We start from the raw sequence: 24,326 nt of genomic DNA, 5'->3' as shown, positions 1-24,326 counted from the left end.
AGTATGAAGAGCTACAAACCCATATTAATAAATAAACTTGCAAAACAATGAACAGAATAAACACCAGAATTTCCCCATCTTTAATCATTCTGATCCCTCCTCCTATTGGTTCTTGCAAGCTCATTCATGAAGCCTTTATGGAGATATTTTTGCAGATCTTAAAATATTTCTGATTTACCCTCAGTTTTATGATATGGACTTGGCCGTTTGGATCCAATACTAAGTTCGAACCAAGTCAGATCAAGTCAGATCATTGAGCATGAGATCCAAATCAAGTTACAAAACTAAGTGGTCAAGTCGGGAGACCGAATTCAGTAAACCCAAATTGAATCCGGAAAATGTAATAGGGTGACCCATAGATCCTTTAAAATGGGTTGAATTGAGTCTAAACAGATCGTCACAGGTCAATCCGATCCATTTGCACCCTGTGCTTCAAGATGGTGCTTTTTGGATTGCAAAGCTCAGCACTGAATTATGAACAATTAGTCTGAAAAAGCTCTAATGGAATTCAGGTACGAGAATAAAAGGCTTGATCAAAGAGATGTGGTTGCAGAAAGAGAGTGGATATAGAAGGGTTGGGTGCTTAATTTGGAAGAATGTATGAAAGACATGTTCGAAATTCATGCTAAAGGCAAGAACGTCAAACATCAAGGACTGCAGATGAATCTCGAAGGAGGAGATTCTTACAAGCCTGATTTTGTACCCATTGTGCAGCTGCACTGTTTTTAACATAGTTGTTTAATATTACAATGCCAAACAATCTCATTAACTTTGGTCATTAATAATTGGCATTGGTATCAGATGCACAACACTGAATCATCTCTATATACAGCTCTTTCTCATAAATTCAACCTTCAGCTTTATTTACATATATGTGGTAATGTCTCCACTTAGCCGACCCATTTACAATTGATATATCAAGACAGGAGAACTTCTAGCTTATTTCCCCAATAACTTGATCTGTTTAGAAATCATACATTATAAGAAACATGAAACATATGAAATACAAGTTGACTCAAACAGCAGTTACACAATGCATTCCCCCACATTAGGTGCTTTAGTGTTTGTTGATAAGCAGGTTGCCTAGTCGATCCTTGAATATATTTCTTACTTTTGGTTTTTCATCGGTCCAAGAAGAAGAAACTATGATAACTTAGCAATGAAATCATCCACTCTGTCATTCATTTTCCTTGACAGGAACTTCATGCATATCGGCGGCTTCACTTTAGCCAGAGCTAGCAGAGATTGAGGTAAAGTCCATAACCCATCACCACATATCAAGCCAGAGGCCACTGCAGGACCAAATGCATCTGCCTGCGTCTTGTTAATCTTTTCCCACACAAATAATATCAAGCTCCCTACACACATATCAATAGCAAAGTATGACCCAATATAGAAAGGTATCGCCATTGCCATAGGAAGCGGTATGAACCTCGCAACCTTCTTAGGAGAAAAATCTCTGATCAAGTTAATGAGAATAGCAGCAGCAAAGAATATGCAGCAGAGAGTGAGGCAGTGCTTTGGTAGTGATGAGATGCCATCAACACCAAGTATTGCTATGTTCCGGTAAATAATGGCATAAGGAGCTGGATATTCACTATTAGGCAAGCCAAGGTCATTGAAAGCCTTGTAGAAAAGCCAGAAAACACATGGAGCAATCACACAACCCATTGCTGTTCCAATGACTTGGCTAACAAACATGGACCTTGGTGAGGCTAATGTCAGGTATCCCGTCTTGAAGTCCTGCATGAGATCTGAAGCTGTAGATACAATGCTCATCATTACACCACAAGCTGCAAGGCCTGCCAGCACACCACCATGAGAGGCACCTGCCCAAGCTCCGATAAGAAATATGGCAAGCTTTCCATAGGTGGAGGCAAGAGACCAATCAGTGAGGCCACAACCATAGGCATTGCAGAAGGCTAATACCGGTGCAAAGATGTAAGAAACCAACACATAGTACCATTTCAGTTGAGGGAAGATGTGGGGAAGGGTGGCAATGGAGATAATGGCGACTGCAACATAACCCCCATATGCGACTGATTTTGGAATTTGATCTTTAAGAAATATTTCTGTTCGACGTTGGTCATCAAAGGATGTGGTGGTAGTTGTGGTGACAGAATGACCATTATCTGAGACAGGAAGAGTGCTTGTGGAGCCTTTGCTACGCACTATAGAAATGATGGAGGAAATTGTTCCAGATAGGACCTTGAGGAAGTTGTAGAGACCATCTCCAAGAATCATGGCAATGGCTATGAAGACCTGTAGAAGAGAACATGAATATAATAACAAGGTTAAGTGTAGAAGTCGCACTTGGTAGTTGTAGTTAAAACACAAGCAAGAACAACAGAAGCAAGAAAAAGAGTGAATAATTACCCTATAGCCCTGCAAGCTATGAAGACTGCTTGATGGGATATCTGCAGGGTACCAACTGCCCTTCTTATTAGCTATAAGAGGCCACATGATTCCCCATGAAAGGATGCCTCCAAGGAGAACAGATATGTTCACAATGTATGGGCAGATCATTCCAACTCCAACATAAGTTGCCGAGAAATCAAAGAAAAACCTATGGTAACAATTAATGTCTCATCAGCACCATGTAGATTATCAAGATCAGAGAATCATGATTTTGTCAATGATTTATCCATGATTTTAACAACTAAACAACTTAAAATTAGGTTCTTTCTTTTATTAATTGAGCAGATATATACAAATATCTTACATATTGTTGGGGTATGAGTCATTTGGGTGAGCTAATTTTCACCAACTAGAGCACTTCAGTTTCAGACCGAGACAACCTCAACCACGTGATAAGTTCGACCCGGGGAAAGATAATACAAGCCAATGACCCCAGGTGATAGCCGACCCCATCACCAACTGATCTGGCAAGTATCGACTCCAGCTCAGCGAAAGCCAATCCAGACATCGGACAACACCATCCTAAGGATTATAACCTCTTATGCATTCAACTGACCTCGAATCCAAACCGAGGGTACATCCCGATGCCATGCCGACCTCAAGCCACCAACCATCTCAATGGCGGGGTTAGATCATCAAAATTTCCCAATGATTTCTAGAACATGGACAACTGGCTCCACAACTAACAACCACATTTGCAAGTTAATGGGTAGATTTTCTATCTTAACAGCCTATCGATTAAGGCCTAACAACCTACAATATTAAGGCCTAATGGCCTATTGGATTTAGGCAATAACAACTTACAGTTCCATCTTTATAAAGAGAGATAGCAAGGAATCCTAAAGCAAGCACACGCATAGAGAATAGTATCGACACTTTCTCTCCATTTTTCTCTCTTCTTTCTTCCCTATTCTCAAGTTCCAGCTAACTTAACCATCGGAGGATCTACCCACTAGAGCACCTCTAGCACAAGCGAACTTCTATTGTAGTTTCCTCGAGGAGTGCTCCATCAATCAAACCTAAGTTTCATGTTTGTGGATAGCTGACGCCGGTCCGAAGACTTGCCGCAACATATTGATGCTAGAGTAAGGGCCCTTGTCATCCATTTTATGAAGGGAGGAAGAAGATGATGAGAACATGGATGTAGGATACTTCCACTGCTTTCCACGCCATACATCCCGGCCAGCAGAACTCAAAACCTTCAATGGCGGACCTGACTTCACCCACCATAGCAGCAACCACCAATAATTCAACATCCTGATCCAGTAGGTCCAGGCGCTTACCACTGCTGTCCAGCAGTACCAGCAAGCAATGGAGAAGCAGAATCGGCAGGAGCAACCTCCTCAGGCTACTCCATCACAACATAGCTGCCTGTCCCACCCTAGGAGCCTGAAGAGGCCTCCCGATGCTCTCAATATTTTGAGTTGGCCATCTACCGATCTCTCTTACCCCAATAAAGCTTTGAGAGAGTGGATTGGCAGCACCAAACCTGCAAATCCTCGGAGGAGACTCAGTTCTGGATACTCTCACTGCCCCAAGAGATCTCGACATGAGCACAATCTCAAGCAAAAGATCCGAAAGATCAAGTGGAGGCTTGAGTTGTACCAAGAAGGGGATCGAAAGCCTGACAACCCCTTTAGCTTCACTATGTGCCCACCTTTTGCCCAAAGAATATTGGACGAACCAATTCCACCTCCGTTCAAGATGCTACCAGTGGAACTTTTCGATGGATCCTCGAATCCATTGGACTACCTTGAGGGGTACTGGACCAGACGCTCATGATGCTTCAGAGGGCCTCAGATGCCCTCCTCTACCTTGCTTTCCCAAGCATTCTCAAGAAGTCAGTGTGAGCATGGTACTCCAGTCTTCAACCGGGGGTCATCTACTCCTTCGAATAGCTCAATAGGTAGGTCGTTGCATAGTTTGATAGCAACTGCCCTGACCGATGAACTCCAATAGCCTCTTCTCTATCTAGCAAATGGAGGGACAGTTGCTGGACCACACTAGAAATTTGCAACCTCAATGAGGTCACGATGTCGGCTCTAAAAAGGAGACTTTAGAGCAACCACCTACTCTTCTTCCTTGATAAGAACTTTCCAAAGAACTATGCTGACCTCCTCGGCTGCACTCGAAAGTATGCATAGGCTGAGGAAGCAGCAGCCATCCATCAATGGGATGAAAAAATAAGAAAGAAGGAAATAGAAAGCACCCCCCAAGAGGAGCCCAGGGACCTCAGAGTGAGGCCAAATCCTCCCACCAATCGAAGAACCCGAGGCCAGGAGCCCACCATTAGTTCAACACCCATAAACTCCTGTCCGCACCTTAGTCCCAGATCCTCATGAAGATCGATGGAGAGAAATACCTTCATCGGCTAGAGCCAATGAAAGCACCGCGATAAGATAGAACCAAAATAAGTACTGTCAATTCCATCGTGACATCAGCCATGACATCGAGTGTCGTCAGTTGAATGATAAAATTAAAGCCCTGATTCGAAAAGGATACCTTGGGAACTATGTTCCAGAATAAGAGAATCAGACATCCAAACAGTCGCCTTAATACCAACCAGAGGAAAATAACGACAATCATCTGATAGCTGGCATAATCAACATGATCTTGAGGTTCATCGGGGATAGAAAGACAGAGGGCCGATTAAGAACCCATCCCCGAAGAGGCAGTGGACAAACGATGTAATTTCTTTTTCTAATAAGGACATCCAAGGAGTTCAAACTCCTTATGATGATGCTATCGTCATTTCCATGATGATAGCAAATTATGATGTAAAGAGAATCTTCATTGATAATGAAAGCTCGGTACTTGTTTTATGATACTTTTCAAAGAATGAAACTACCAGCTGAAAAGAGTCAATACCCCCTCTGTTGGGTTATCAGGGGATTCATCTTGGTCGAGGGAGAAATAACCCTACCTATCACGACAAGATAGGAGCCTCAGCAAACTACCATGCCACTAACTTTTTTGGTGGTCCGAGTTCCATCCACCTACAACGCCATAATCGGTTGATCCAGGCTCAACGCGCTCTAGGCAATAGCATCTACATACCATCTCTTTGTAAGATTCCCAACAACATGGGATTGGTGAGATCTGAGGAGATCAAATACTAGCCCACCAGTGCTTCATGGCTTCAGTAAAAGGAAAGAAGCCCATGGAATCTCTGTCAATCGAAAACCTCGACCATCGAGAAGAGCTCAAAGAAACCCGAGATGAGCCTGGTGAGCAACTGGAGTCTGTGCTGCTCTAGGAGAAGGACCCAACTAGGACAATCCAAATCGGGACCATACTATCAACCAACCTGCGAGCCCGCTTGCTACAATTCTTATAGGCAAATGCTGATATCTTTGCTTAATCGGTATCCGACATGGAGGTATTCATCCTAAAATCACTGTTCATAGGTTAGATGTTGACCCTAGACATCATCTGGTCCAGCAAAAAAAGAGGAGCTTCGTGCTAGATCGACAACAGATGGTAGATGAGGTGGACAAACTTCTAACGGCGAGCTTCATCCGAGAAGCCCATTACCCAGATTGGCTGGTGAACGTGGTGATGGTAAAGAAGGCTAACGATAAGTGGAGGATATGCATCGACTATATCGATCTCAACAAAACCTATCTAAAGGATAGCTTTCTGTTACCACAGATTGATTAGCTCGTGGATGCCACCTCGGAATACAAGCTCCTAAGCTTCATGGATGCGTTCTCTGGATATAGTCAGATCCAAATAGCGTCTGAGGATGAGAAAAAGATAGCGTTCATCACCAGTAAAAGTTTGTATTGTTATAAAGTAATATCGTTTGGATTAAAAAATATAGATACAACATATCAGCACCTCAGTAATAAGGTATTCAAAGACCAAATTAACCGCAATATGGAGATATACAGGGACGATATGCTAGTAAAAATTATCAAAATAGATCAGTACATAGCCAACCTGGAGGAAGCCTTTGAAAAATTAAGGTAGCACTAGATGAAGCTCAATCCCACAAAGTGCGCCTTCAGAGTCACCTTGAAAAAATTCTTAAGGTTCATGGTGGCACAGCGAGGGATCGAAGCAAATCTAAAGCAAATCCAAGCAATCCTCAAAATGAAGCACCCGACCTCTAAAAAGGATGTATAGCGCCTCATGGGGAGAATAACTACCCTCAGCTGGTTTGTCTCAAAGTTAGCTAAAAGATGTCTCACATTCTTTAAAGTTCTGTGCCAAGCTAAGGATTTCAAGTGGATAGAGGAGTGTTGAACTGTGTTTAAAGACCTCAAGGACTACCTCAGGTCACCATCGTTGCTATCCAAATCGGATGTAGGTGAAATCCTATACCTATATTTAGTTGTTTCACCTTTTGCAGTGAGTTCGATACTGATCCAAAAGGAAGGAAAGGTCCAGAAGCCAATATACTACGTACACAAGGTACTGCAAGATGTTGAGACCGAATTCTTCAAATCGGAGAAGATTGTCCTTGCCCTTATTATGTCAACACAGTGACTTTGATCTTCCAAGCCCATTTGGCAGTGGTTTTAATTGATCAACCACTAAAAGCCATCCTGCAAAGGCCCGACATCTTGGGTTGAATGATGAAATGGACAATCGAGCTCAACGAGATCAATATCGAATATCGGCCCCAATCTGCTATGAAAGCTCAAGTTTTGACAAACTACATTGCTGAAAACATCATTCTTGAGGAAACAATCGTGAAGGCATCCAAGAAAAAGATCGATGGGCCTCAATGGATCTTACGCATCAACAGAGCCTTCAATTCTCAAAAAGCAGAGCTAGGCTCATTCTTACCAATCTGGATGGAGTTGTGACCGAATATGCACTACGGTTTGATTTTAACACCTCTAATAACGGAACCGAGTATGAGGCTCTAAGCATGGGCCTCAGCATTGCCAAAGAACTTGGGGTGAAACGAATTAGGATCTTCATCGACTCCCAACTGATCGCTGGTCATGTCCAGGGGGAGTATGGAACTTAAGAGCAAACAATGATAAGGTACTGCAAAGAATCAAGGAACTGTCCTTGGCTTTTAAGAAATTCAAAGTTCAACGGATATTGAGGACCAAAAATGCCTGAGGTAGATATGCTATCCCAACTACCGCCTCAGGGGCACCGACCTTAGTTGAAAGGTCCTCCTTGAGCATCTAGAAAGGCTCAACAATGAAGAATCGCCGCAGTCATGCAAGCCGATCAAGAACAAGCTGGATAGACCCACTCTTGAGTTATCTCACTAGTGGCGTCCTCCCTCCAACCCAATGGAAACTCAAAAGATCAAGCGACAAGGCCCATAGTACGTCCTCTTCAAAGGGAGGCTGTACAAAAGGTCATACTTTCTCCCTCTACTCAAATGCCTTCAGCTTTTCAAAGCTAACTATGCTCTTCGGGAAGTACATGAAGACCTAACGGCCTATCCGATTAAGACTAACAATCTACAATATTAGGGTTAACGGCCTACCAGATTTAGACATAACAGCCAACAGCTCCGTCTCTATAAAGAGAGATAACCAAGAAACTCTAAAGCAAGCAAGCACATCCACAGAGACTAGTATCCACACTCTCTCCTCATTTTTCTCTCTTCTTTCTTCTCTGTTCTCAAATTCTGACTAATTTAACCATCAGAGGGTCCACCACCGGAGCACCTCCGGTGTAAGCAGACATCCATTGTAGGTTTCCTTAAAAGGAAGGGCCCCATCAACCAGACCTAAGTTTCACGTCGGTGGGTGACTGATGTCAGTCCGGAGACTTACAGCAACACACATTATGTTAAGACCCCTTTATTGGAAGAAACGAAAGAAATGAAAACTAGAGGTATTTGCAAGAAAAGGCTTAAAGTTCAAACATGTTACTCATTTTCATAAGCTTTAAGACCAAATGTAGGGAAGGCCGCAAATCCACATCATCTCCGGCAGTGTAGAACCACCGGAAGAATCCCCAAAGAAAACTGGAGATGAAGAACTTGCCCAATGTCCTCACTTGTTTCCTGAAATATACAGCAGCTTCATGTAACGCAAGGGGAAACAATAAAAATGCAAAAGATGCAGACTAGTTGATTCATTGGATCTTTTAGGAGTTACTTTGCAAGCTTTGCACCCTCAGGAGTGTGGAAGCCGTTAATAAGAAAAGCAGTTGCAGTACCACTTGGGTAGATCAGCTTGTAGTCAATGATCATGATCTGAAACATATTTTTGATTAGTAAAAGTCACCAAGTGCACCATCCTTCAAAAGCTTATAAGAAATAAAGACATGAAAGCTCGAAGTTTTAATTGCAATCTGTTGATGGATTGATCACATTGACCGTTTTCTATCGAGACACTTGAAACACTAGATATATATGTCGGGGAAGAATTACCTTTCTTAGAGGCACAAGGGAGAAGAGTCCAAGAAAACTAACGACAAAGAGAAATCCAATCATCCATCCTAATTTTGGGTCTTTGATGTCCTGCTCATTGTTGGCTTCAGATGCTTGTTTGGCAATTCTTCCGCTCATACCAAAAAGGTAACTTCCAAAGCCACCTGTTTATAAGGATAGAATTGTATAATTGACACCCAAATCATGAGAACAAACAGTACTACATGGAAAAGGCATTCAGTTAAAGAGTTATCTACTGGTGAAAATCAAGCATTCCATTATTTTGTTTCTGAAGAGCAACGGAATACCCTTGTTGTGTCACAATGTTTTGAACAATGGCTTCTAGACCTAGATAGATTAGTACATATGCAAATCAAATAACTTAGGCTTTTCTGTAATATCATCGAACAACTAAATCACAGAAATAGAATGTTACTCTCTAATATGGTATTCTCCAGTACCAATGGATAGTCAACAAAATCAACATCTTACACTTAAGTTTACAAGGTTAATAACTTAATGAGCTACTTATCAGTTCAAAAAAATAACCATTGCCCCTTCAGAATGCCCTACATCACATTGCTTTTCTGTTGATTGCAAAAGCAAGGTACAGCTTAAGCAACAACCTGGTAGAGGTGGAAACTGTATACATGCTTCTATAATTGTCCCAACATAGTCACACTGATGTTTCTCATGATTCCCTTAATCTCACACAATTTAGGCGTAAATTTGAGATACCTAATATCATTCATGATGATGATGTTGCTATTGATGTGTTTCATGTTATCATTATTTAATATTTTAAGCTATTTTTCTCTGTCTTGTTAAGTTTCAATGACAGAACAAATTGAGCTTCAGCTTTAACTAAGGCTAGAACTGTATATTAAAAATTAAACCAAGCTAGAGTATGCTTGCTAAATTTTCAGTCAATACAGTCAATATTGTATAAATTTATAATATGTAGAGACAATGAACTAAATAAAGCAGTAAACTCATGAAGATGGCTAAGTTTAAACCTATATTTAGAATTGCAAAACATAAGTATGTATTGAGGAAGTCAAGCTCAAGATCAAGCAACCTTAGCTTGAGCTGATTGATCAAGTTGAGCTCAAGTTCAAAAGTAAGGGGAGAAGCAAGACCAACTCTGAGGTTTCTCAGCCCAAACTAAATTGGCCAAAGCTTTCTCAGCTAACTAACAAGACTAATGGAACCGGCCAAAAGCATGTTTTTCCATTCAAAGTAAACTTTTCATTAATTTTTTTTTAAAAATTCTATCAATGATTTTAAAGTCTTTAATACTGATTTCTATAAATAGGCATGGTACTCATATCTCTCTCTATCTGTAAATGTTTTGATTGTTATAATGGTTTCCTATTATCCTTTAGAAATTTGAATAGAGAAGGTTCCGAGATAATTGAGAAGTACATAAACATATTGCATCAGCACATTCCTACATGATTTGAAGTTCCACTAGTTTGTGAGAAGCTATGGGTTTGAGTACCCTAATGACTTGAATGGCATGAAGTGGTTTGCATATAGAGCCTCACAGATGGAGCTACGATCATCCTGGAACACTTGTGGATCACTATGACCATTCCAGGTAAGTCTGGATGGGATTGTGGAGCAACATCCAGGACATCAAGCACTCAGCTGCAAACGGTAACCTTCAGAGAACATAATCTTCTCATATAGCGTTGGCTTTCAGCATACCAGGTGCCAAAACATAGCTCTCAGAACTACTATGAGATTATATCTACCCCGAAGGGTTTGTTGCATGCAGTGAACATTATCCTACAACAACATTTGGGGCCTAAAAGTGGGCAGGTCAAAGTCAAAATTTCCTTTTAAGGTAAGACTTTGATCACGCAAGGAGGAATTAGATAATGCAACATAAAGGAAAGTTTTTGTAGAAGTTGAGACCCAGGACCATGAAGATTTTTATCTTTTTTGTGAATATTCTCCTAGTCATGACTATTTAGGGGAAGTTAAAACAATTTCTAATTAGAGGAGAAATCCATCTTGAACTTTAGGACTTGGACCATACTAGTATAAATAAAGGGATTGCAATCTGTTTTATTTATTCAATCATTGAAAGAAAGGAGACTTAGAACTCTATTTTAATAATTCTCTTATCTTCTGTTATTCTCTTTGGTTGCCTTTGGTAGCTGATAGTTTATCTAGATTGTCAGCAATTTAAAGTGGGTCCATCCGACTATTGTGTTTGGTATGCTTTTTGGGTGGCAATCCAGATTGCCTTGCAATCTACATTGCCTCCCATGAGGAATATAGATGCTTGGGGAGAGGTGGCAATCCAAATTACCACTTTTTTAACAAAATTGCAAAAAAAATTTGGACAAAATTATTCCTAAAAAAAAATCACACAAAACTTGTCTCTCCGACTGCGGTGGTGCCACCGATGGAGGCTAGCCCTATCGCCACCTCCCCATCCCCCAATATGAAATAAATAAAAATAGAGAATGCAAAAATGTAAATAAAAATAAAAATAGATATAGATATGAATAATATAGAAAATAAAAATAAATAAAGAATCCTTAATAATAATAAATAGAAATAAAGGATAAAAATTATGAGAATGCAAACAAGAAAAAAGTACCAAAAAATAAATAATAGGTATAAGAAAATATACTGATCAAAATGTAGGATATGAATAAAAATTACAATAAAATAATATTATAAAGGATGTTACTTAAAAGTTTGATATATGTGTGTAATATCACAAAAGCCCCATCCCCGGGTCCCCCCCATCCATCCATCCATGCATGCATGCATGCATGCATGTATGTATGTTATTATTCTAAAATTTGATTATATTTCTTATTAAAAGAATACTTTTAAAAGTTAATGCAAAATTTATTCTTCTCTAATATATCACTAGCTAAATTATATCTAAGAATTATCATTCTTTTCCCATGCATTTCTTCATGTGTCAATAAATCGAACAGCCGAACAGGAATGGTGATTCCAATTTGTACGTTACTTTCCACTTGCATTTCATTCCGATAAATCCATTCCAGTTTTTTCCTCGTTCTTCCAAGACAGATTTAGTGTAAGACCTTTTGCCCATAGTTTCCACTGCCTACACATGATTCATCTGGGCACATTCAATTGACTCTTGATCATTGAGTTTAAGACTACCGGCATTAGCAGCATGCTGACTGGGAAAACTAACCCACTTTCATGGCGTAGCAACAATATAGAAAGAGAGTTTATATCCAATCTGACCTGACTGATGCATGTTAGACATGTTCCATAGTGATGAAGAGGCTTTTTATCAAAAGTAGCATTTAGCAGCTCAAAGGAAAATAGTCCAAAGCATAGGTGAAATTTGTCTAACAACTACTGAATTATGATCCCTTACCCCATACGATACCTAATTATTCTTGGGTCTATTGTAGGTGTGGCTTTAGCCAATTCAGTTTGGGACATGGATAGAAATAAACCCAATCCAAATGAGACCCATCTACATTTGATACCCTCCAGCTGCACAGAATTTTTTTTCTTTTAGAGTAAATTCTAGAAACCTCCCTGAGGTTTACATTTATCACACTTACAGTTACTACTTTATAAAACCTATGCTTACACCCAATTAAATTAACAGCACGAGTAAAATCATCCACTTTATATGCAAAATCAAAATCACCCTTGAGTTTGGAGGAGGATACATATACTTTCTTTTACCCTTGGACAGCAATTATATCACTTAAGATTATTCCAATTATTGTTAAATTTTTTGCTAATATAGTATGTCGGATCCTATATTCCGTTAAGTTAAAGTGTTGAATAAGAATACACCGTCGTTTTCAAGCTATTAATTGTAAATATAATTTACCCCTAATGTCAGAACTATTTTTTCTGATTTATTTTTTTTATACTTTAGTACTCGGCAGCTAAAATAACTGATTATTAATGAAAACTGAAGTCATAGGCTTCCAAACGTCGCCTCTTGGTGGGCCAACCTCCACCTCCACCGTTCCAAAATATCGGTCTTCGTTCCATAGTTCAGAACAAGACAAAAAACGCAGCCAAATGTCATCCGACCTCATCTGATAGATAGCGACTAAAAAGAAAAGAAAAAAAAAAAAAGAGGAGCAAACTAGCAATCAATGGCGGATGTACGGTGAGGTAAGGAGGAGGAGAAGAGAGAAAGAACAGAAGTAATTAATTACCGCTGAAGGCGATGTCGTAGGCGGCGACGCAGCAGGTCTGGATGACGGTGTTCTCCTGGCGGGTGAAGGGGAGTCGGAGAAGGCCCGTCTTCTCGAGGGCTTTGGTCCAGGTCTTGATGAAGAAGAAACCGAGGAGACCGGCGGCGACGTTGAGGGAGGGGATGATGCCGGTGGTGAGGTTGAGCTTCATCACGATGATGCTAAACACACCGAGAGGAAGAAGGAGACCACGAAAGCCCGCAGCGTAAGCTGCTCCCTCCATGTCGGCACCCGCTTCCCCTCGAAGGCTTTCTCCATCGACATCGTTTTGTCCTCCGATCTTTCTTCCCCTTTCCCTTCCTCGGTTTCCTTCTTGTTCGTCCTCCGGCGGTGGTGGCTCATCTCCACCACCATCTCCTCCTCCTCCACCACCATCTCTGCCTCCCGATCCGTGGCCCACGTCTCTCGCCCGCCATTGCTGTTTTCTTCGGTGGCCATTTCGGACTGAGCTGGAGGGGAGCGCTGTTTGTTGGGTGAGAGAAATTGGAGAGATGGATAAGCCTTGGATTCGCTGGTATTTGGGATCTCTAGCTGTCCGTAGAGGCATCGGTCAGCAGGATCTACTTTTCTAGTGGCCGCCCACGCGATAGGAGATCTTAGGGGAGCGCCACGCCAATCACAATTCTCAACCGCTCGTTCTTATGATAGCCAAGATGGACGAGAAGATTCATGGCGACAAACGGCCGTAATTGGCATGATCCGCAACTAGCGTGGAACCCGTGTCGTTTCAGAAAAACTCTGGACCCCGCGGGGACCTTTCTCATGAAGGAGTTCAAAACCCACCTAAATCGATGGCGTGTGACTTTGAACTCCCCTTGAACATATTAGAAGATATAATTTCATATACAATAGGCGTGAAAGCAGAGCAAATAACATTCATCTAAATTTATTATCATATTTGAATCTATTCAAATATTGATAAAAAAATTAAGCATTTGATTAGTATTTATATCTATATCTATATCCATCAAGAAAAATGAATATGGATATGGATAGATCACTATCTGTATTCACATATTCGATTCAATTTATAATTTTATTTAATTTTATATAATATTTATAAATTTTAAAATAAAATATATGATCATATTAATATGTTATTAACTTAATATACTATCAATATAGTAACATTTTTATTCTGTTGTCATAAAATTTAATTATCTAATTTATTTTCATATTTATATCCATATTTTTAGTACATAATTTATATTTATATTTATTTAAAATAAATATAAATATAAATTTTAGTATTTCGCTAATATTTGTATCTATATAAATATTTGTTGAACAAAACTAATATGAATACAAAAAAATTCGTATTCGATGCGGTTTCAATTGATGAAATTACATGGTTCATTATTGTGGATATTTCTATTGGAAGTGACCGCCGGCTAAGATGAGAGATAGAAAGCGACGGGAGGGGATCCTCTGCAGTGAAATGAGGGATTTATATTGTGGCATCTTGGATCAAGTTGGGTTCGAATTTTACTAGACACGACCTGCTGGAGTTTTGGGTCTAATTTTTATTCCATTCCCGGTTTATTACAGGGTTTAAGACTGGATGATAAAAAGTTCTATTAATTAGTATAGGATGGATGGAAATCAAATTAAGTTTAGGTACCCATCAAATATCAAAAATTATATCTTGAAAAATTAATTAAGCTAAAACAATCCATGATTTGAGAAATTTATCAATGAAATATCTAGTACACATTATCAAAATTAAATTATGAACAACAAGCATTAGATGATCAACTGTATGACAAAAATTGACTAAAATTTGAAAAAATATACATAAAATCAACTTGGATGCTATATAAGATTTGCGGATAAGTAGCATGCCTTGTTGATCCTGAATCCATTTTCTGTTGTTGATTTATTGCTTATAAACTATGAAGAAACTAAGTGAACTTGGCAATGAAATCATCAACTTTGACATTCACATTCCGAGATAGGAACTTCATGCATATAGGTGGGTTCACTTTAGCCAGAGCCAGAATGGATTGAGGAAGAGCCCATATCCCATCACCGCATATCAAACCGGAGGCCACCGCCGGCCCAAATGCGGAAGCGTGAGCCTTGTTAAGTCTTTCCCACACAAACAATATCAGGCTCCCCACACACATATCAATAGCAAAGTATGGCCCAATATAGAAAGGTATTGCCATTGCCATCGGGAGAGGTATGAACCTTGCTGCCTTATTCCCAACCAAATCTCTTATCAGGTTAATGACAATAGTAGCAGCAAAGAATACGAAGCAGAGAGTGAGGCAGTTCTTTGGCAATGACGAGAGGCCTTCCACACCAAGTATCGCCATGCTCCGGTAAACCAGGGCAAAGGGAGCTGGGTATTCACTATCAGGCAAGCCAAGGTTATTGAAGGCCTTGTAGAATACCCAAAAAACACAAGGACCAATCACACAACCCATTGCAGTACCAATTACTTGGCTAACAAACATGGACCTCGGAGAGGATAGCGTCAAGTATCCTGTTTTGAAATCTGCATGAGGTCTGAAGCTGTGGACACAATGCTCATTATGACACCAGAAGCTGCAAGGCCTGCTATCACACCACCATTTGAAGCACCTGCCCAAGCTCCAATAGTGAAAGTGGCAAGCACCCCATAGATAGAGGCAAGAGAAGCATCAGTGAGGCCAGTACCATAGGCATTGCAGAAGGCCAATACCGGTGCAAAGATGTAGCAAACCAAGACCTGGTACCATTTGAGTTGAGGGAAGATGTGGGGAACGGTGGCAGTGGAGATGGCAGCAATGGCAATGTAGCCCCCATATACGACTGATTTTGGAATTTGATCTTTAAGAAAGACTTCAGTTCGACGTTGGTCGTCGAAGGACATGGCAGTGGTCGTTCCAGTACAATGGCCATTATCGGCCGAGACAGGAAGCGTTCTTATGGAATCTTTGCTTCGCACTCTAAAAATGCAGGGAGAAATTGTTCGAAGTAGGAGCTTGAGGAAGTTATAGAGACCATCTCCAAGAATCATTGCAATGCCTATGAAGACCTACAGGAGATAAGGTAAAAAACTTAGTAATAGGGCTAATTAACTTGGTTAGCGTACGTAAACTAGTTCTAGGGTTAGAAGGTTCAATTGTAACACAAGCTAGAGCAACGGAAGAAGAGGATTGGATGGTTACCTTATAGCCCTGCAAGCTATGAAGACTACTTGATGGGATATCTGCAGGATACCAACTGCCTTTCTTATTACCAATAAGAGGCCACATGACTCCCCATGAAAGGATGCCTCCAAGGAGAAGAGATACGTTCACAATGTATGGGCAGATCATTCCGATTCCAACGTAAGTCGCGGAAAAATCAAAATAAAACCTACAGCAAAGATGATTTTAACAAATCAACAAATTCAAGCTAGATAGTTTTTCTTGGGGCACTTTTTTTGAACCCCCCTTTTCCTAGCAGAATGAATAAATAAGAAAAGAGATATTTGTGAGGGATGTAAATTTGGTGATGCACCGTACTTGTTTTCATAAGCTTTAAGACCCAATGTAGGAAAGTTTGCAAATCCACAGTCATCACCGGCAGTGTAAAACCATTGGAAAAATCCCCAGAGGAAGCTGGAGACAAAGAACTTGCCCATTGTCCTCATTTGTTTCCTGATATATATATATATATATATATAAGAAATTGATTCAACACAAGTGAGAAATACTGAAAATGTGATAGGTTCGAGCATGGTTTGTTCATAAGATCTTTTACAATTTACTTTGCTAGCTTGGCACCCTGAGGTGTGTGGAAGCCATTAATAAGAAAAGCGGTTGCAGTACCACTTGGATAGATCAGCTTGTAGTCAATGATCATGACCTGAAACATATTTTTGGTCAGTAAAATTGACACCAAATGCACCAGCTTAAAATAGCTTATAAGAAATAAAGCCATGTAAAAGCTCGAAGTGTCATATTCCAATAAGTTTGATGGATTGATTGCTTCTCTAGTTTTCCAAAATAACATTTAAAACACTAGACATGTATGATTAGAGTAAGGATTACCTTTCTTAAGGGCACAAGGGAGAAGAGTCCAAGAAAACTAACAACGAAGAGAAATCCAATCATCCATCCTAATTCCGGGTTTTTCACATTTTGTGCAGTGTCTGCTTCTGATGCCTGTTGGGCAATTCTTTCACTCATACCAAGAAGTTGACTTGCAAAGCCACCTGTTTAGAAGAATATAATTTTATGATTGAGAATCATATCACCAGAACAAGCAATGCTACATGGAAAGGGCTTTAAGCTTAAGATAATGTACTGGTGAAAGTCAAGCAATTTTATAGTTTTGTTTTCAGTAGAGCAATGCAACAACCTATTTATGTAATATTTTTGTTGTGGGAGAGACATACTGACGGAGCCAATCCTCCATTGAGGTGCACCCAAGATGATGTGGTGGGATCACACTAATTGTGAACCCGAGACCACCAATTCGGCCAATCATATGGGTGAAGCTTGCGCCTGACCCCACGACTAACAACCTCGATTCAGAGAAATGGAAGAGATCCCTCCCTCAATAAAAGTTAGAATGTGGTCTAACGGTCTGCAGAGCTAGGCCTAACAAACTCATATATTCCGACTAGCGCCTACGAAATCAACATTTAAATAAAAGAGGTATGAAGGAGATCCTCTAATAAAAAATGGAAAGCAAGCAAACTTAAACACTCGAGAGAAGGGCATGCCCTAAGGGATGAGGAAGAAGAACTCTTTGCACTCTTCCAGCTCTTGCGATCTTTTCTCTCCACTGTTTTCAAAGCTTTAGCTAACTTAATCATCGGAGGATCTCCCACTGGAATACCTTCGGTAAGTATGGACTTCCTTTATAGGTACCATCCGGCATTGCGGATCTTGGTGGCATCCAGCTCCAACCACATCAGCATCTCTATGATGCCCTGTGGCAATAGATTGACGTTAGAAAAAGGGTCTAGTCCCTTTTGAGAGAAAAAAAGCATGGTGTAGACAAAAGCATAAAACTTTGCCACCTTCCATTGGTAATCCATCTATCACAACTAGAGTAGTATTGCTCACGAGTCCATTACCGTGCAACCACAGGCCACAATAGACCCATCGCTGCTCGATGCCCTAGTTCATCGATCCAGTTACTGACCGTCGTTGTGTAGCAACTGCAACAAGTGATAGAGTGACGACAACAGCATCTAGAGCCAAACCCTTAAGTGGCTCTCTTCCATCTCAATCGGTGATCTCACTTCTGAGTCTGTGATCTCCTCCCCGGTGGCACTCCCATTGCTCCCTACTATGGTAGCCCATTCCTCCTCCCATTGGAGCTTGAGGGAGAGGCACCTTTGAGAAGTTCTTCCTCTATAATAATTCGGTCATAATCTACTTTTCTAGATCGAAAATATCTCGACAGAGGAGAAACTCAAAAGAAAGTCCAAGACATCGAGCATCACCTCGATAAAGTTCAAAATGGGCCTCACTGGAGCAATGATGGCCTTGACTTCAACTCTTAACCATCATTTTTTCAGGCCATCTTGAGCAACCGATCCCAAATCGATTTAAGGTACGCTAGCTGGAGTTGAATGATGGTTCCATGGATACCCTGGATCATCTGTAGGGTTATAGGATTCTCATGATGCTACAAAGCATCTCTGATGCCCTCCTTTGCCTTGCTTCTTGACCATCCTTAGAAAGTTGGTATAGACATGATATTTTGGACTCCAACTAGGGTCCATTCATTTATTCAAATAGCTCGATAGACTGATCGTTACTCACTTTAGCAGCTACCGACCCCAATCAAAAAATTCGGATAGCCTCTTTTCTCTCCAGCAAGAAGAAGATGAGTCATTATATGACTACATCATGCACTGCAACACCGTCATGCTCGAGATATAGAGCATTGACTAGCTGGTGATGATGTCGATGCTCAAATGAGGACTACAAAATGAGCACCTTGTCTTTTTCTCAATAAGAAGTTTTCAAGGGATTATGCTGACCTACTAACCCGAGTTTGAAAGTACATCCAGCGGAAGAAGATGAGAGCTCTACAAGCAGGCAGAGGGAAAAGAAGATTTTGATAAAAAGAGAGATTGAAGAGATCCCGAGTGGCCCAGATCGAAAGAAAATCTTTCCGACCGTAAAAGAGCTTCCGATTAAAGAGTCCATCTTGACAGTTTAATAGCTACACTCCTCTATCCACCCTCCGATCTCAAATTTTAGTGGAGATCGAGGGTTAAGAATATATGCAACGACTTGGGCCAATAAACTTCCCTCTGAATAGGAGTAAAAAGAAATACTGCTGCTTCTACCGTAACCATGGTCACAACACTAAGGAATATCAAGCTTAAGGATGAGATCGAGGTCTTAATCCACAAAGGCTACCTCGACAAGTATATTTGAGAGTAACAAAATCAAGCACCTAATGAGGAGAAAAATGACAATCGATCGATAGTCAGCATCATCAATGCAATCTCTATCCCAACTGTGGTGTAGAAAGTAGGAGACCAAATTAAGAAAAGAAAGGGTACAATGTTTCGGGGACATTATTTTCCTTCTTGATCTTAGAGGGAAGTCAATAGCACCATCATTCCATTATCGATGATAGCCAACTATGATATAAATATAATTTTCACTTATAATAAAAATTTAACTGACATTTTGTTTCATAATACTTTCTGAAGGATAAAATTTCCTACTGACCCAAAGGAGGTAAGGATAGAGTTGAGGCTATGTCGAATGAGGCTCGGCCCCAACAATGGTATCTTTGAGGCAATCTGGAAGGCTCATGTGGTTCATGACAATCCAATCAAGATAATCAGATCTTCTACTAGACCCCATGTGCGAACGAAGCCTCAAGCCTTCCAAGGCTCGAGGACTGAAGGAGGCTCAGCATCCAAGAAAAGGCAAAAGGTTCTCCAAGGCTTTCTAGAATATGGAAGTCCTATCAACACAGAAACCCGAGGATACTTGAGCCAACACCTTCCCTCACCAAGCAATGAGATGTTCCTTGCTCACAGGTGAGCCAAAGCAAAGGCCAAACCGATGGGAATGTGGGGACTACCTCTTTGGGGACCTCACATGGCCCATTGAAGCCAAATGCGGCCCATTACAGCTGACATGGCCCGTTGAAGCTAGATGCAATCCACTACATCCAACATGGCCCATTGAAGCCAAACGCAGCCCACCACAATGTAGCCAATATGATCCATTGAAGCCAAATGCAGCTCACTACAACCGACATAGTCCATTGAAGCCAAATGCGACCCATTACAATCGACATGGCCCATTAAAGCTAAACATGACCCACTATAGCCATCATCCTAGCCCACAGTAGTCAGTCTCGATCCACTATAATAGATACGACCCACTACAGCTATCATCCTGGCCCACTATAGCCATTATTCTGGCCTACTGTAGCTAGTCTCGACCCATTGTAACTGATATGACCTACTGTAGCTATCATCCTGGCCTATAATAGCCAACCTCAACTCACTATAGCTAATATGGCCCACTGTAGCCATCATCCTGGCTTATTATATATAGTTGATATGGCCCACTAACCATATAGCTTGTGAAGAAGTCTTATATAAGCTATATACTTAGCTTTCATAATGGATACAGTAAATAAGATCTTATTTTATACTCATCCATATTATAGCACTTCCTGTAAGTAGAAATTTCTATTGTCCGTGCATCCAATAAAGTTTGAATCCTAATAACCTATTACCTTATAATGATTAGACTAATTGTGTGTATGTAAACTTTTATATATATCTTATAAGTAATAAATAACTTTTTTTTACAGCTTTCTAATGCTCCATTTCTGAATCATGTTGATAATATCCAAGCATTGATACAACAAAAGCAATGTCTAAATACATATAAAATATAGATATTGATTAAACTCCCTACAATAGATGCATAGGTTATGAATCTTATTTTCTCTTTCTTTATCTTAATTCTTGGATATTGAGCTTTATTAAATTATTATCCTTTATGATATAAGCACACTTAAAAGAATAATTTTTTATCCCAAATTTCGTACTATAGAGATGTAAGTCTATTAATATAGTCCAAGTAATCCTAAGGATTAATCTCTATAAAGCTCAATACCGATAACATAAGCAGCTTCACTTATATCTTTCATCTCAAATTTTGGGATAGAAACTATAATTGTCTTAAGCAGACTAAAATCACTATTGATAAGTAGAATATTATTTACATAATATCAAAATTATAAACTTACTCTCACTGACCTTGAAATATATGTATTAATCATTAATATTTTCTTTAAACCCAAAGAAAGTGATTACCCATTAAATTTGACATACCACTATATAGAAGTCTGTTTAAGTCCATAACTAGATTTCTTTAATCTGCAAACTGTGTTCTTATCCACTGATCATAAAAAATTTTTAGATTGTTTAGTAGACCTCTTCTTCTAGATCATCATTGAGGAAAGCTGTTCTTATATCTATCTGATATAACTAAAAGTCAAAAATGAGCTACTAAGGCTATAATAATCCTAAAAAAAAGAATTATTTATTTTACAATCAATGTCTTCTTTTTGTATGAACTCATTTGCCACTAGTCTGATTTTATACCATTCGACCTTCTCATTGGGATTCATTTTGGCTATATAAATTCATTTGTAATCTATTGGTTGCATCCTTTAGGTAGATCAACTTATTTTCAGACATGATTATTATCCATAGAGTCCAGCTATTCTTTTATAACATCCAACCATTATAAGGAGTCCTCATCTTTTGTGGCTTGTAAGAGCATCTCAGGGTATATCTTTTTCCCTATATGAGTCAAATATATCATATAATCTCGAGATATAGTAGATTTCTTTATTCTAGTAAATCTCTAGAGAGCTGTCCCTTAATTTGCTTGTAGTGGTGGTTGGACGGTTATTTCTTTAGCAATAAAAATTTTATGGAGTGGAACTTGATAAGTGATGATTGTTCCTGAATATTATTCTAAAGAATTACTATAGAAATCATCACTTCAGTCTGCTTTTCAAATACAAAATTTATTTCTTATATTTTTTCAAAGATAATATCTCAAGATTTTTCACTCCTACTAAACATGTCATCCTCTAAAAATTTAGTTTTATTAGTTTTCTACTATTTATGGTATATTAGATGGATAATAAAATCTATACCCTTTTGATCTCTTCGGATAATCAATAAAAATAATCACTGATCATTCTGAGATCAAATATCTTTTCTTGTGGGTTGTAAATTTTGGCTTTAGTTGGACAGTCTCATATACATATACATATATATATATATATATATATATATATATATATATATATATATATATATTATATATATATATATATATATATATATATATATATTTCAAGCTAAATTTTCTATCAGTCTATAACTCATAAGAAGTCTTTTGAACTGTCTTATTAGTGACCTTATATAATATATATATGCATAGGCATCTTTATAGCCTCACTTCATAAGTAAATAGATCGAGTAGAATAACTTATTATAACCCAAATCATTTCTGTAAGTGTTTAATTCCTTCTTTTAGCTACACCATTTTGATCTGGTGTGCTTTGACATTATGCACTAGAATATGATGTCCATTTCTTTAAAAATTTTGCTAATATCCTAGCTATATTCTTATCTGTATATATTTATTATAGTACTCGCTATCTCTATCAGATCTGACTGTTTTGATTACTTTTTTTGATTGTCTCTCTACCTTTGCTTCAAATTTTTTAAAGGCCTCAAATGTTAGTCCTATTATATAGAAGGAATAGATACATATCATAAATAGTCATCAATGAGTGTGATGAAATATTTTTATCTATTAAATATAGAAAAAAATATTTACATACAATAATATGAATGATTTTTAAAGTTTCTTTATTCATCTTAGTATCCTTCTTAGATGTGTATATCTACTTTGCCTTTATACAGTCAACTTAGACCATAAAATCAATGAAGTTTAATGATCCTAAGATCTCATTCTTCACTAGTCTTTTGACCCTTTCTTAAGAGGTATGCCCCAACCTCTAGTTCCATAACATAAAAAAATTTTCAAAAGAATATAAAAACTAACTTCAGAATTTAAGACTATCCTATAGGATCTAGCTGTCTTAATAAGTAAACATGCTTGATTTCTAATAAGAATGGATCATTCACTTTTAGTTAGAGACCTTCTTAATAGAAAATTCTGAATATTATTGGCAATGTGTATAATGCACTAAAGTTAATGCACAAGTAGAACTTGAAAAATTTACTAAATTAAATTCAAAACACATACAAGAGTAAAAGATATTTTTCTCTTGCAGCAATATTTCATACAGTTTTTATTAATATGTCCTTTCTTTTGCAAAAGGAGCTTTTGACAACTTTATTAGTAGCTTCACCTAATAGCATAGTTAATGCTTTCTTCCCTTTTGCCTTAGATACATCCTTTTCTTTACTTGCTTTCCGATTAACTTGATATGAAGCAAAATTCATGCTTTCTATCTTTTTCTTTCTCAATCTCTTCTCTACTTACATATATTTGATTAGTTACCATATTAACTATTCAATCTTCATTGTACGAATTATAAGAGACTTTGAAAAGATCATACTTTGATGAAAGAGAAGTAAGAATGAAGTGGAACAAAAAAAGTATCTAATATAAAAACTTTAATATCAAATAATAACTATGCTGCAATTTTTTCATCTCTATAATATGCTCATATATGCCGGCCTTTCTCTTGTCAGAGCCTCCCAATTTCTGCTTCACAATATCCAATAAATCATGTACCTTATAATATAAAGGGATAGATCCCCTAATATACCACATTAGACTTCGTTAGAAGCAGACTAAGATGATTGGAATACTCTCATTTCTCAAAAGCTCTTCTATACTAATATGCTTTCATCCATAAATGGTAAAGATTTATTCACTCAGAATCTTAGATTAAGGTCAATACATCCTAATATAAGCACTATTCTCTTTGTAATTCAAGAAATTTGATCTATTAAGAAAAGAAAGTTTCCTATGCTACTATCAATAATTATGAAAATTAATACTATAAATAATACATGCTCATATTATCATCAAATAATGAGACTAATTAAACTTTATCCTAAGTAAATAAATTTTTTTATATTTAATTTTGGTGGGCAACCAGATGCATCATTATGTCTTTTCTTTAGGCGAGTGCCATAATATGCTAGTGGCTATACTTGTTTAATGATATATCATATCACCAGTGAATCCAACAAGACATACACATTGGATACTAGCAAATACTATACCTTTAGATATAAAAGTATTACTCGATCTAACATATAATCTTGCTATTTCATCCATCTAAAAATCGAATATGAA

The 24,326-nt window shown here is 38.6% G+C and overlaps 1 protein-coding gene and 1 pseudogene across 1 annotated transcript; both read right to left on the bottom strand.

The window, feature by feature from the left end:
- Nucleotides 1-835: 835 nt before the first annotated feature.
- LOC105053717 (probable metal-nicotianamine transporter YSL12) lies at nt 836-13,576 on the bottom strand. Its single transcript, XM_010934975.4, is given in 8 exon segments — nt 836-2,262; nt 2,377-2,566; nt 8,268-8,319; nt 8,322-8,401; nt 8,496-8,593; nt 8,771-8,934; nt 12,958-13,164; nt 13,167-13,576. Coding segments are annotated over 8 exon segments (2,178 nt in total). The 5' UTR covers nt 13,435-13,576; the 3' UTR covers nt 836-1,143.
- A 1,088-nt stretch (nt 13,577-14,664) lies between these two features.
- Nucleotides 14,665-24,326, bottom strand: part of LOC105053741 (probable metal-nicotianamine transporter YSL14) — a 26,370-nt pseudogene continuing 16,708 nt past the window's right edge.

The sequence above is a fragment of the Elaeis guineensis genome, chromosome 11 (genome assembly GCF_000442705.2).
Source record: "Elaeis guineensis isolate ETL-2024a chromosome 11, EG11, whole genome shotgun sequence".
Classification (NCBI taxonomy): domain Eukaryota; kingdom Viridiplantae; phylum Streptophyta; class Magnoliopsida; order Arecales; family Arecaceae; genus Elaeis; species Elaeis guineensis.
This window is presented reverse-complemented; position numbering and strand designations above follow the sequence as displayed.